We start from the raw sequence: 14,997 nt of genomic DNA, 5'->3' as shown, positions 1-14,997 counted from the left end.
ACTGTCTTAGTTTATTGTTCTCTTAGGTTCTGTTCGAGGACGTATCTTATTTTAGCTTCCATAAACCAACTTTTATTACTGAGATTTATTATTATAAGTTTGCAAGCATTTGCTTATCTAAATATTAATATGTAACAGATTTTGTAAAGTTATAAAATATTATTAGATGATTTTACACTATCATGAAAAATATAGTATTTACCTCCACAAAATGATACAAACTGTCTAGAAAAGTCTCAACAATTTTACAGAAATGACTACTTACCTTCCCATCGCTTGTCCTTATCCCGGGGATGAACAGTATAGTGGGTAGTGATTCGAGGTACCACAGAAGTTGAAGACCATCTTGCAGCACACAGAGGTAGATAATTTTTCTTAATTTGTAAGGCATGAAAGCACTGGTATGCTGTACAAAAATCATGAACAGTATTATTTTTCTAATTCGTTTTTCTCAGGAGTAGATTGAAAAAAAATTTTTTAAAGCCAAAAAAAAAAAAAAAAAATCTACGACTGGGGATCAGATCTGGCTTCTGTTTGGTTCTCTGTTAATTACCCTAAAACCTTAAACAGATCACTTAACTGCTATAGATCTCAGTCTCCTCATTCAAAAAGTAAAGGGCTACCAGGTGATCACTAAGGTACCATCTTGTTTTTGTTTTGGGCCGCGCCACGCAGCTTGCGGCACCTCAGTTCCCCAACCAGGGATTGAACCCAGGGTCACGGCAGTGAAAGCGCTGAATCCTCACCACTGGACCGCCAGGGAACTCCCCCACTAAGGTACCACCTTGACCTGAAATTGTATGAGTCCACGTGATGCCTTCTCTTTGGAAACATGTATATCTTCTGGACACGTCAACACTGCGGACTGTCAGTGAATGGTTACATCTACGCTGCAGAGCCCTTAGCTGTGAATTGTCTCTTTCCTAGGTGAATTCAGCTGGCTTTTCCTCAGAAAGCAGTGTTTTCAAATTATAACATTTAAAAAGTATCTAATAAACTAATTTATTCAATTTACCTCATGTCAAGCTTCATCTATAAATAGGATGACCATGTAATTTATCACCTAAACTAGATACTTTCAAAGTAATAAGAGGCAGTACTAATGGTTATGCCGGGACGAGGTGGCAAACTGCATTTTATGGTCAGCTTCCTCTTAAATTAAGTGGACCCTGCCATATAGCAGCATCTTCGGAGAGCCTCAAAGATGTATCTATTCTCTGAGTTAGCAGATAGGATTTTATGGAAATAAACAGAAGTGTGCAAAGATTTATCTGCAAGAATGCTCATTAAACCTCTGTCGTCCTTAAACCTTCACCTCTATCTCCTCCCTCCCTTACCTGAAACCAAGCACATCAAACCTCACAGAAAGACAGAAGCAATTAGGTGGGAACTGTCTCAATTCCTGGCAAGAACGTCTAATGTAATCTGTATTGTGTCCGTCCTATGTTCACTCTCTCCGGTTATAATAATGAGATGTCTTTTCTCCTCACTTAGAGTAATCCTTCCACCTGGATGGCGAGGCTAACCCTCCCCATCTTCTTAGAGACATTCCTACGTCAAAGACCCCCCCTAACTCCTGTATCTTCAATTTCTCACTCCCTTCTCTGGTACTCCTCTCCACGGCGATCCTTCCCTTAATAAAAGAAGGGCAGAGAATCCTCCCTTGGGAATAGCCCTGAAAGATATAAAAACTTATATTTGTAGCTTAAATAATTAAAAGTCTGTTATGGGAGAAGGGATGGAATAATCAAAGGAACAGAATAAAGAGTTTAGAAATAGACGGAATACACTTAAGGATCTGTCATATGATAAAGACGCCATTTTAAATAAGGAAGAGACAGTTCCTCATTAAGTGGTCAGAGACAGGTAGAACATTTGGAAAAAAGTATACCTCTCTCCTTATATGAAAATGAATTCCATTTGATCAATGATTTTAACAGGAAAAGTCAAAGTATAAAAGTTTATGGTGACGACTTCCCTGTGGCGCAGTGGTTGAGAATCTGCCTGCCAATGCAGGGGACACGGGTTCGAGCCCTGGTCCGGGAAGACCCCGCATGCCGCGGAGCAACTAAGCCCGTGAGCCACAACTACTGAGCCCGTGCTCCGCAACAAGAGAAGACACAGCAATGAGAAGCCCGCGCACCACGACGAAGAGTAGCTCCCGAAGAGTTTCTCATCACGACTAGAGAAAGCCTGTGCACAGCAACGAAGACCCAACGCAGCCAAAAATAAATAAACAAATTAATTTTAAAAGAAGATTATGGTGATAGATCCACAAATTATTTGATTCTCTGCTTTTGAGTGTGGGCTGAACTTAGGGATTAGCTTCCAACAAGTAGAGTGTGGCAGGGACAAATACTAGCTTTACAGTGGAGAAATATGACAGACACTTTAACCAAGTGATCAAGTTTAACATTACCAGCAATAAGACATACTGGCATCACATGATGTGATGTGGTGAGAAGGGCTCCTCACGTCTGTGCTATACCTCCCCCAGATCCACAACCTTAGTCTAATCGAGAGAAATCACCAGACAGACTCGGATCGAGGGACCTCCTACAAAATGCCTGACCGGTCCACACTGCAAGTGGCCAGGTCATGAGAGACAAGAAAAGACAGCGGAATTACCACACTGAAGTAGACTTGATATGAGAAGACGTGACAGCTGAAGCAATGTGGGACCCTGGACTTGGTCCTGGACAGAAAAGGAATCTGAATAAAGTCTGTAGTTCAGTTAATAGTACTGCACCAATGTTAATTTCTTACTAACTGTTCTACGGATATGAAGTTAAGCTGGGTGAAGGGTGTATGGGAACTCCTCGTGCTATCTCAAAAAAAAAAGGGTGTAAATATTTGTGACCTTGGATTAGGCAATGGTTTCTTAGCTATGACACCAAAAGCACAAGCAACAAAAGAGAAAACAGGTACACTGTCCTTCATAAAAATGATAACTTTTTATTTTTAAAAGATACCAACAAGAAAGGGAAAAGATAACGTATGGAAGAGGAGAAAGTATCTGCACGTCATATATCTGATAAGGGACTTGTATCTGGCATATATAAAGAACTCATTTCTAATAATAAAAAGACAAACAACCCAATTAAAAACACACAAAGAATCTGTATAGATGTTTCTCCAAAGGAGATAAACGAATGTCCAATAAGCACATGAGAAGATGCTCAATATCATTAACCATCAGAGAAATACAAATCAAAACCACAACATGATACCACTTTATATCCGCTAAGACGGCTATAATCAATAAGACATAACAAGTGCTGGTGAGGATGTGGAGAAATTGGAACCCTCGTACACTGCTGGCGGGGGAGTAAAATGGTGCAGCCACTTTGGAAAACAGTCTGGCAGTTCCTCAGAATGTTAAACATACAGTTTCCATATAACTCAGTCACAGGTATACACTTTTTTTTTCCATTAAAAATTATTTTATTCAAATTATGTTTTCCAAAAGAGAGGGTTCTGTGCTAGTCATCTTTGCAAGTTTCATACCATTTCAGAACCACATTTGTCGGAATGAACACCTCAGATGGACTTGGTGTCACCTGGGCCTGAGAGACATCGAATGACGAAGCGAAACCGTCGAAGCCGTCCAACATCTTCCGTGTGAACTGAGTGAACGAGTCAACTGCAGACACAGCAGCGTCACCTACACAGGTCTGAGCCAGACTGCCCGATCATTCCACTGAACTTCCAATCTGAGCCACAGACGGAGTTCGGACAATATTCATGGCTCCAAAGGGTGCTGGCTTCCTTCCCCAGATTTAAGACCTGAAGTTCTGCAGACGGCACTTGGTTTCCCATTCGTGACGAATCCTAGGAGTTGCCATGCTGGCATTCCATTGGAATCAGGGTAGGAGAAGTAGACAGAGCCTTCCATCCCCCAGGAAACGGGACTGTTCCCAGCATAAAAACCACAGCACGGCTGACACTTCCATAACCGGGCAGGTCAAAAACAAATTTATCCTCCGCCACTTGCTGTGCAGCTGTCTGCACCTGCCTCCCCGCCAGCAAGCGGCCAAACACGGTGGCGGCTCCACTCCGCCAGCAGAGACCCGAAGTCCTGGCGCTGCTGCCCTAGTCGAACCCAAGAACCTTCCAGAACGTGGCGGAGGGTGCCTACCCCTCTGCTCCACAGCGACTAGGCCAGCGGCGGGAACGCCTCCTGCCCCCACGACCTCTGACCTCTCCTTCCTCAGGTATACACTTAAGATAAAAGAGAACATACGTCTGCACAGAAACTTGTACATGAATGTTCATAGGTACGTTATTCACAGCAGCCCCACAGTGGAAACGACCCGAATGTCCCTTAGTGGATGGATAGTTGTCGCCTAGGGCTGGAGGGGCTGGGGAGCGATTGTTAATGGGTACGAGGTTTCTTTCTGGGATTATGGCAACGTTCTAAGACACGCTGTGGTGACGGTTGCTCAACTCTGTGAATATACTAACCACCACTGAATCGTATCCTTCAGATGACGTGATTGTATGGTGTGTGACTTGTAGCTCAATAAAACTGTTGCTTAAAAAAGAACACTTACAGTCACACACAAAAAAGATTATGGGGAAAACAATTGTAATTTTTTTTAAAGAACCTTGAATTTGGAAAGGTTTTTCTAAGTGTGGCAAAAAAATCTCAAAAATCATAAGATCACTTAACTAAAAATTTAATACATCTATATGACCAAAAAATGATATAAACATAACTGTCTTGTTTGTCTGTGTTTCCCAGCAGACAGAATACTCCTAAAGTATTTCTTTTTCTTTTTGTATGCTAGATCCCAGTGTTAGCCTATATATAGGTACAAATATTTATTGACTGACTATCAGTCCTTTTTATATTTCCCTTTATTAGAGTACTTATTTATGATGGATTCATGATATTATTAAACAGGTTAGTGCTTTTTTTAAGTGTAATTCTCTGTGAAAAGGCAGGCTAGAATCATAAATCAAAAGCATTAAAAGGCCAACATGAGGGAATGAACAGCTAAGCTATAGGCTGGAAGAAAATATCTGCAGAACACATAGCTGATGTAGGGCTGACATACAAAATATACAAAGAACTCATACAACGCAACAAGAAAACAAACAACTCAAAAGACAGGCTAAAGATCTGAACAGACACCTCACCAAAGAAGATATTCACATGGAAAATAAGCATAGGAAAAGATGCTGAACATCTTGTGTCATCTGGGAGTCGCAAATTAAAACAACGAGATACCACTAACAACCTATTAGAATGGCCAAAACCCAGAACGTGGACAACACCAGACGCTAAGAGGATGTGGAGTAGCAGGAACGCTCATTCACTGCTGGTGGGAACGCAAAATGGTACACACACTTTGGAAGACAGTTTGGCAGTTTCTAACAAAGCTAAACATACTCTTAACATAGGATCCAGCAACTGCAATTGCCAAAATGAGTTGAAAATTAACATCCACACAAAAAACCACAGTCAAGCAAGATGAACAAACTCTAGAGACCTCCTGAATGACACTTTACCTCTAGTCAACAATAATGCATTGTACATTTAAAATTTTGTCAACAGTGTATATCTCATGCTGTGTTCTTATCACAGTAAAATAAAACAAAACATCCAGAGTTAAAAAAAATCTTCACATGAACGTTTATAACAGCTTTATTCATAATGATCAAAACTTGGGAGATGTCCTTCAATAGGCGAATGGATAAACAGACTGTGGTACATCCATACAATGCAATATTATTCAGGGCTAAAAAATGAAAAGACATGGAGGAAATGGAAACGCATATTGAAAAGGCTGCATCCTTGTAAGATTCCAACTCTAGGACATTCTGGAAAAGGCACAGCTATGGAGACAGTGAGAGACCAGTGGGTATCAGGGGTTCAGGAAGAGGCAGGAAGGGCAGCGAGGCTCTTCTGTATGACAATGTAATTAATGGTGGATGCGCATCATTACACATTTGTCAAAACCCACAGACTGTCCAACACACAGAGTGAACCCTAATGTAAACTATGAACTTTAATAATAACGTCTCCCCAGCTGCGACGAAGGTACCACACCAGTGCAAGATGTTAACGGGGAAAGGGAGAAAGTTATATGGAAACTCTGTGTACTTTCCACTCAATTTTTCTTTCAACCTAAAGCTGCTAAATAAAATAAAGTTTATTAATTGAAAACAAAACAAAAAGACAAGAAAGAGGCAGCAGTTAAGTGAATAGGCTCTGGAGTCTGTCTACTTTGTGTTTGAATTCAGTAAGTTATGAACTCTCCCCACTCCACCAGCTCTGAAGTTTACGGTCAATCTCTGCCTTGGAAATACTACGGTGTAGGATCTAGAATGTCTTACACAAAGCAAGTGGCTAATATACAGTTGTTAATGGGATAGGTACCTTCCTAACTACAATTTTAACTATCATCCAGGTACCTGCAAATCTCTGGTGTTAATTTCCTAAAACAAATTCCTGGGTTATAGAGCAATCCTATCAATAGAATGAAGCATCTATCTGCATACGAACAAATTTCTAAATATGGAACAACAAATAAATAGTAAAGATCAACAAACGCTTTTGCATGGATTTGGAATATATAATAAAATTTGCATTCTCATGGACATATGGAGCACACAGGAATTTTCAATTTTAATACCACATCGTCCTCTTCATGGCCTTATGAGATACGTGGGGCACCACAATCCCCACTTACAGCAGAGAAAGTCAGATGATCCCAGCCAATCCCCCTCTCAATCCTCCCAACACCAGTCAACTCTGAGACTACAGTTGGACTTGAAACGATCTCTCAAGTAATGGAACCTGAAAACAAGTTGTTTTCTTTCTTTTCTGATTAAAAGGAGAGATGTCAGCCTGGCATAGGCTAATTATTTTTATTCTTTAGCGCCCCACTGCATAACTGATATATTTTTATGTTTCATTCTTTCCAATAAAATGACTTTTTTAAAAGTAAAAACCTAGCATCAATCAATAATTAAAGATTATGATGAATGCAGGAGGGGAAGAGATTTGAAGCGACTGAACCCTAAAGCCTCTTAAACACTAAAAATCTGTTTTTGACAGTCACTCAAAAAAAAGTGTCAAGGTAACTAATTTTCTCTACTGGAAAATAGCATAATAAAAACTATAATATTGGAAATAATTTTTTAAAACCTAGTTATCCCTTCATCTATCCTAAATCTTGAAAAAATGATAAAGATATTATAGGAGAGCCCAGTTCCAGTGTCCAAATATAGTATTATCATCATTCAAGAGTATTTACTTATTATAAAAAACAAATTTGTTTTATGATGCATTGTAGTTTAGTGTATAGAAGTTATTATTTGCTTCTGAAAACTGATGATTTGGTATCAGACAAAACTGTAATTCCATTATTTATACAGCTAATGATTTTCTTGAAAATACTTGGAACTGGTTAGTCTGACCTCCTCCAGGGGGGTTAAAAAAAAAAAGTCACAACCTTTACCCCTTTTCTGAAAAAAATCTGATACTTCACTTTAGAGATTTAAACACTTAGACACACTGGCTGAATTCTGGTAGAGAAGTGAGGTCAAAAAGTCCAGTGAACTCATAACATCACCATACAAAATCACAGATGGCAATTCTATGTCCATCTCTTTGATGCCAGTAGTGCTAACACCAGGCTATGAAATGGCAATGATTTAAATACCCAATGGAAATAGAAATGGTAATTTGGGTGGAATTTGGATAGCACTTGACCCAAGAATGATTTCAACTAAGTTAAGAGTAGGGCAGATAGCGTCCGATTACTTTGATATTCCAAAAAACATAAAGCAAACTGTGGACAAAGAAAGTCGCCTGTCATCTCAGTAAACAAAGGATGTTGAAGCCATGAAGCCCTCAGCCACTGCAGCTGCCCCCCGAGAGCACCCTGAGGGGGTTCAGGATAGAGAAAAGCAGGACACTGGCCCTAGATGGTATAGGTGCACATCAAAGGAATAATTTCAATGAGCCCAGACTCTTGCATCTTCCCATACAGAGAAAAGCACTAAATTCATTAACTTGAGATTTTTAGTTTTCCCTAATTAGCAGTAATCTTTCGATGTTCCAACTACCTGTTTGCTTTTGTTTTTGTTTGTTGTTGTTATTGTTGCAAAAACCCCTCCAGATCCTGGCTCTTCCCTTATGTCTCTGGAGCCGTCCCTCAGAGCTGTCTCAGGGGATGTCTCCCGGGCTGTAGTCCTCAGAATGTCTGTTGAATAAAACATAATTCTCAACTTTTACGTTGTGCTCTTCTATCCCCCAGCTGACAGTCTGGCGACCACTAAGGGACCTAGAGCTGACTTCTCTCCTTCACCTGAACTCTCTGAGGAACGGGAGCCTTGGTACCAGCAGAGGCCTCTTCTGTCCACCCACATCCTGAGAGACTCCAGACGAATCTGGGTGAGTGTCCCCTGGTTCTCAGAGCTCCAGATTATTGGTTGATGATCCAGAGTTTTATGTGGCGGTGTGTAACAGGCACCTGGCTCCCAAGCTGAAAGATACTGGGGGTGGGGGGCCTGGTTGAAAGACCCTGGGGGCTCCGGACTGGGTGATGAGGTGGGAGGCTGGCCTAATATCTTTGCCTCCAACTAAGACTCCAGCCAGGTTTATGTGCGTACAAACCTTATACTTACAAGTACTTACTTAATTGGGAATTAAAGGAAATCTCGCCTCGAAAATGAAAAAGATGGGGCTTTTTTATTGTGCCCACAGGTAAGTTAGAGAAAACCGGCTTGTTAAAACACCTTTTCAGAATTCTGACCTTAAAGTAACAAAAGTCCTTCTAGGGGGAACTTGCATTTCCCTTCCTGTGTCTTTGAGATGTAAATATTCTACCTGATCTTCCGTGTTGTGTTTTTAAACTTGGTCTCTGCCATCCGGAAGGTAACATAACGGTGTACATCTGTCAGCCAATCGGACAGACTGGGATTCCGAGCAGTCTTCTGTCTGTGCCAACTCCCAGGGACTTTTTTTGCCATCTTAACCTTCATCGTGTCAGCCTGTTCAACGAAGGCCTTTACTTTCCTGGACCATTTTTGGGAGTAAACCTTCTGGATCTTGTTTAGGCGGCACCCTCCACGCTCTCTTATTGGGAAGCCTCTTGCATTTTATTGGTTTGAGCCACTATTAAGATATACCTCATTAAGGGCCAGATGATGGATCCTGTAAATTGGAGATATTTCTAAACCGGTAAAATTTTAGAGCGCTCTCATAGTGAGCAGCTGTTTCATTGGTACCCATGAAAAAAACAAATTAGAAGGTGGAAAAAGACATATATAATGATTAACCTAAGAACTCCTTTAAAACAAACAAAGAAAAAAACAGTTTGGGAAGACTTATTTGTGGTCTCTGCTTCCCCTCAATGGGTCTTACAGATGCTAATAAAAGCATTAGGCTAATTAATGTAAACTAGTTTAACATGGAAGTTAAAAAAAAACCGAAGGGAAAAGTCTAGAGACTTCTTCCTGACAAGGTGGAAATTTTAGAGACTGGAACCCCCCAAACAAAGAAATCTACAGATGGTTATTAATAAATGGGATAAATAAAATGGACGTTAGTGGGATTAAAAGGTTTTGATGCAACACTACCTAAGGATGATGGGCCAAAGGGACCCCCTATTGGTTCCCAACATTAAAGGGCCCCAAACAAGTCCACTCTACCCAGTTTAAAAAACATATATATTTAAAAGGCTGGAAGAAAATTACATTTAGATACCTGACCAACAGTTACTTGGGGCAACAGGCCAACTAATCAAGTGAAAAGACTGACAAAAGGGCCTGAGTCCCTTGGTTCAACCCCTCACTAGGGACCCCAGAGCCTTTTAAACAAAATAGATAAAATGGTTGGGGAATGAAAGAAAGCTTCTAGGACTCCTTGTATGACCAGAGCTTGTTGATTGGGTCCTAATGGGAACCAAAGTTAAAGGTATAAAAGTTGACAGAATTGAGATGAAAGTTTATAAAAATTGGTACATTTAAATAGGCTTTATATAAGATGTTTACATCTCTTTTGCTGAATTATATTGTGGGATAGACATGTTTCACTGGGCTTCCTCTACTTGGTATTATAAGACAGGGCATATGAATCTGGCCCTCATGAAATATTAAACATATGAAAGGAAACCAACAGGGTTACCTGAGCCCATACAATATAAAGTAAAAACTGGGAACTAATATTCAGGGGTCAATAAAAATAATAATAGACATTTTGCTCTGGGTCTACCCTGTGCACTCAAAAAAAGGGCCGTTGTTAATGCCTTATGCAAGCTTTTGAAGTCATGATAAATTAAATCCTAAAGTTGTAGAACATGGAACTCTTGATTTTCAGTTTAGTTGGAAATCTTCTCTCTGATACAAAAGCAAATAAAGTAAGCATAGTTGGGCAAATCAATCTGTTAATATCATTTAGGTGGCAGATCAGTTCTTTGGAGAATTAGGAGCAGATTATCTTTCAAATCTCTACAAATCAGAAATGTAAATACAGCCCACAAAGACCCGAGACTGAGCCTAATTAGCTCAAACAGGTAAAACCTGAAACCAAGGGGAAAAAAAGGGGGAAAAGGCCTTTTTAAACTCAAACTGTTGGAAAAGTTTCCTCAATCAAAATCTAATTCAGAGCCTCCTTAAGGGTTTATCAAGGAAAAATACAAATCTTAAGTCTTTTCCACAAATAGTGAAGCCTTGGTCATCTGAGCAAACAAATTTAACTTATTGCAACTGTTACTTATAAACTAGTGAGTTTATATGGTAATACCTGATTCATAACTAAGCTTTTAGAGTGAAGCTATGCTCTCTCTAGTTTTGTCTGTGTATATGTCTGGGTGTACATTACATACGAGATGTCTCAAACTCTGGAAAATATTATCAAAATTAAACTTATAAAAGTGCTCTATTTAATTGACTTAAAATAAGCACTTACAAACTAAATATTTCTAAATATAAAAGAAACTGGCCAGAGTGAATTTTGGGTTCACATGATCTAGGAAATATTCAATATTAAATTAATATCTGATATTAAAGCTATCTTAAGCTTGTTGGTTTAATCAGTACAGACCTGTCTTACTTTTATTGTACCTAGGTTTACTGAAGGTCATAAGTCCATGTTATTTGTAACAGAGTTTGTCAACAAGAAAAAAAATTAAATAGTATGATTTTCATAAGTTACAAAATAAAGGTAAATGAGATAAGAGTTTTCAGGTGAACTCCAGGAATAATTATGTTTTGGGTATGTCTATCTTAAAATAGTTTCTTCAGATTTTTGGTAATTTGAGTTTTGACAAGTTAAATGATGGGAATTTATTGAATATCCAGATTATTTCAAATAAGATAAAATACTGGAACGTAATTGCTAAAGAGGTCTAAATCTACCTACTTTTGTCTCCTTACGAGAGGGAAACTAAAGATGTCGGGTTTATTGGACACATGCCTTGTTCCACACTGAGGAAAGAAATGATGCTATGAGAAAGATGTATGTTTCTAGAGGTTACAGAATATTCTAATCAGGAGATGCTGTTTGTGAACAAACAGTTCACAATCACTTGCTCCTTTTCAGTTTTTGCTAAAGATTAAGGTTTTCAAGGGTTGAAACTAATATGTAATCAAAGCTACTAAAAATATTAAGGGAAACAATTCAGTGTGCTAGGAAAGTAGGATGTATGTTCTCAGCAAAAGAAGATATGAAGAATAGAAATGAATTTGTTGGAAAAAGAAGGGTGATTTTGTCCTAGAGACATTTACTTCTGGATAAAAAAATTAAGGAACTAATATGAACACAGAAAGTTGTGGAAGGTTTGCAGAAAGGGAGCCCTGAAAAGGAGTTCTGGACATAGTCAGGCTGGGATTAGATTAAATTTAAATAGGTAAATGGATTTTGTTATTAAAAGTAGGCTGGTGTAGGACTGGACTTGGTTCCTCTCTCTGTTAAGAGAACAAAGTTTTCACTGCTTTTGGTAAGAGATTGAGTTTCCGTGCCTCTAAGTGATCTGTTTTTGCTTCTGAAGTATTTTGTCACTTTCGTTAAGTGAATAAGTGTTGTTTCACAGTGACCTATGATCCTATTTGACCAAGTGTTTTGAAACCTTTTTGATACTTTTGACAAACTTCCCAAATGGAAAATTCTGACTAAAGTTCTTTTGACCTCCAGCTAACTCTGAGATGCTTCAAAGGAATCCTGAGATATCTCGAAGAGAGATTTTAAACTAAGTTTATTTACGTTAACTTACATGGGAAACGCTGTCAAATAAGTGGTGATAATACCTTCTAAGGTTAGATGTCATTCATATAGATATTCCAAAATTTGTAAAGAATTCCTAAAAGTCTGATATGTCCTGGTATAATGCTATCAGTCATAATTCTAGTTATTATCTTAAAATGTTGTTTGTCACAGAAATATCCAAGTTTTTTTGTCAATTGCATTGTAATCAGATCTTTAACCATGCCATATTAAGTCTTTTGTCGGTTTTAGACAATCATTATTTTACTCTGATGCTATTTTTTTTTTTTAATTAATTAATTTATTTATTTGGGTTGCACCGGGTCTTAGTTGCGGCCTGCGGCCTTCCTAGTTGCGACATACATGTGGGACCTAGTTCCCTGACCAGGGATTGAACCCGGGCCCCCCGCATTGGGAGCACGGAGTCCTACCCACTGGACCACCAGGGAAGTCCCTGATGCTTTTATATAATGAAGAGCTTCAAGAAGATTTACAAAAAGGACTAACTGACAAATACAAGTTTCTGACAACTTTTAGATCATACCAGTGGGCTGGAAAACCTTTCCTCTTACACTTACCCACAGGCTGATTAAGTATACCTTTGTAAACGAAGATGAAACATTTCTTTTTCTCTCTACCTGATCCCTCCAGAATGTGGCTTCTCCAGCTGGCTCCCCTGGGGACTTGATAGCTTATTTCGACCAGATTACAACTAGTTATACTAACCATTGTTTTAATTTGCTCTCGTTAGTTTCAAATTACTTAATGACTTGTCCCTCTCTCTGCTGCACTGTGACCTTATTAATGTTATTAGCTGTGTTACTTATATCCTGTCTATTTTATAAGATTGCTTTCTCTCGCATTACCCAACGTGTAACCAGGCCTCCAACAAAATCAATGATGTCTTAAGACGGTTGATCACATACATAACTCTAGAATAATTTTAACAGTGCAACTTTAGATACGGGAAGAAGTAACAAGGGAAAACAGCTCCTGGATCGTCATAAACTAGTAAGACAGGCGTTGCAGAGAATCTTAGATTACCAACAGGGCCCGATCCCCCAAATAACACACTGGGTGGCCTATCAACAGAATCTTCGCCTGATCTAGGAAGGAGCCCTCCTAGCGCCATGGGACAAAAACTGGTCATGAAATGACTCCCAAACATTGGTCTAATTTATGACTAAGAGGAGGCACTGTGGACAAAGAATATCGCCTGCCATCTCAGTAAACAAAGGATGTTGGAGCCATGGAGCCCTCAGCCACTGCAGCTGCCCCAGCTGTGCACCCTGCGGGGGTTCAGGATGGAGACAAGCAGGACACTGGCCCCAGAGAGCTGAGGTGCACATCAAAGGAAGGAGTTCAATGAGCCCAGGCTCTTGCATCTTCCCATACCTGGCAAAATGCTAGATTCATTCACTTGAGATATCTGGTTTTCACTATTGAGCAGTAATCTTTTGATGTCCCAACTACCTGGCTTTTTGTTTTTGTTTTTGTTTGTTTTTGCAAACACGCCTCTGCATCTTGGCTTCTCCCTGACCTCTTCACAACAGTCCCTCAGAGCTGTCTGAAGAGGCTGTCTCCTGGGCTTAAGTGCTCAGTGTGTCTGCGAATAAAACATAATTCGCAACCTTTAGGTTGTGCTTTTTTTTTTTTTTTTTCAGTCAACAATACTTACCCGTTAGGTGTAGTAATACACGCACGAGGTATAGAAACTTTAAATGAAATCCTAACTATTTAATCCACGATGGCCGAATTTGACAAAATTCTTTCATGAAATTCGTTGACTTTGCAATAAGTACACCTGTTTATTCTATAACCACAAATTAATTTAAAGAAACTAAAGATAAAAACTAAGTCCGTTGTGGGAGAATTCAATATCCTGGAGTAAACTTTTTTTTTTTTTGACTTTTTAAACGTTCTTTTGTTCTTAAGTAAAACAAAACAAAACCAAACCCATCCCGCTGCATCATTCTACTTTTTTTTTAAGTGAAAGGTGGGGGGCGGGTAAAGAGGTATTTTACCAAGTCATCCTGACGGTTCTAGGGGCAACCACGAGACGACAAGCCCTAGAGTTAATTTCAGGCAACGCAGAAAAATTCCTGGCCCCAGATCCACTCTGATCCACTTGGGCAGCATTTGAAAGTTAATGCTGGTGGCAGAACGGTTCAAATTCTTAAGAAAGGAGTAGGACGGCTGCCAAGACGCCAGCCAGCTGAAGACCAAGGGGAAAAGCTGTGCAAATGTTAGTTTACCCATTTCCAACTCGGCGACAGACAACGCCTGGGCTTCTACAGGGGGCTCAGCACCGGCGCTCGGGGAGATTCCGCGCCGTGCTGACAAGTTTCCTGCGCCCGTGACCTCTGGCCTAGTTAGTTGTCAACTCTGCAGCTGGACGAGCCCGAGAGGGAGCCGGAGCGGAAGCCAGGGGGGAACCCAGGGTCCGCCGGGCGCTGACCGCGCGCCCTCTGCCTTGGTTCCACCCAACGACGCGGGCCCGGGCTGCCCCGCGACCTCGCTCCCCTCACCCGCGCGCGCAGACCCCGCTCACCCGGGCAGGCCAGCCTGGCCAGCGGCACCTGCATGTTCACTGCAGCCGGTACGCTGGCGGACGCCGCGGGAGGAGCTCGGGCTCGGCTCGCCCGGGTACGGGACCTCTAGGCCGCGGGGGGCGCCATCGCCCGCCTGCACGCCCGGAGTCTCCGCCCCCCTCCTCAGCGACCGCTCCGCCTTCACGGCGCTCCCGCCTCCCTCTTGCCGTGCACTGACGCCGCGCGACA

At 40.6% G+C, this 14,997-nt stretch overlaps 1 protein-coding gene and 1 pseudogene across 2 annotated transcripts in view; both read right to left on the bottom strand.

The window, feature by feature from the left end:
* Positions 1-14,987, bottom strand: part of ETFDH (electron transfer flavoprotein dehydrogenase) — a 37,362-nt gene extending 22,375 nt beyond the window's left edge. The window contains exons 1-2 of one of the 2 annotated variants that reach the window (XM_036853283.1): positions 14,769-14,987; positions 266-406 (exon numbers count right to left, since the gene is read on the bottom strand). In XM_036853283.1, coding sequence (XP_036709178.1) covers positions 266-406; positions 14,769-14,802 — 175 coding nt within the window. In that variant the 5' untranslated portion in view covers positions 14,803-14,987. Of the gene's footprint in view, positions 1-265; positions 407-14,472; positions 14,686-14,768 lie in introns of those variants that run through there. The other variant, XM_036853284.1, reaches the window with a different exon arrangement.
* LOC118895764 lies at positions 3,421-5,181 on the bottom strand (annotated as a pseudogene).
* Positions 14,988-14,997: the final 10 nt, after the last annotated feature.

Source organism: Balaenoptera musculus, chromosome 5 (assembly GCF_009873245.2).
Source record: "Balaenoptera musculus isolate JJ_BM4_2016_0621 chromosome 5, mBalMus1.pri.v3, whole genome shotgun sequence".
Lineage (NCBI taxonomy): Eukaryota > Metazoa > Chordata > Mammalia > Artiodactyla > Balaenopteridae > Balaenoptera > Balaenoptera musculus.
The sequence above is the reverse complement of the archived record's forward strand: the minus strand, read 5'-3'. Positions and strand labels throughout refer to the sequence as shown.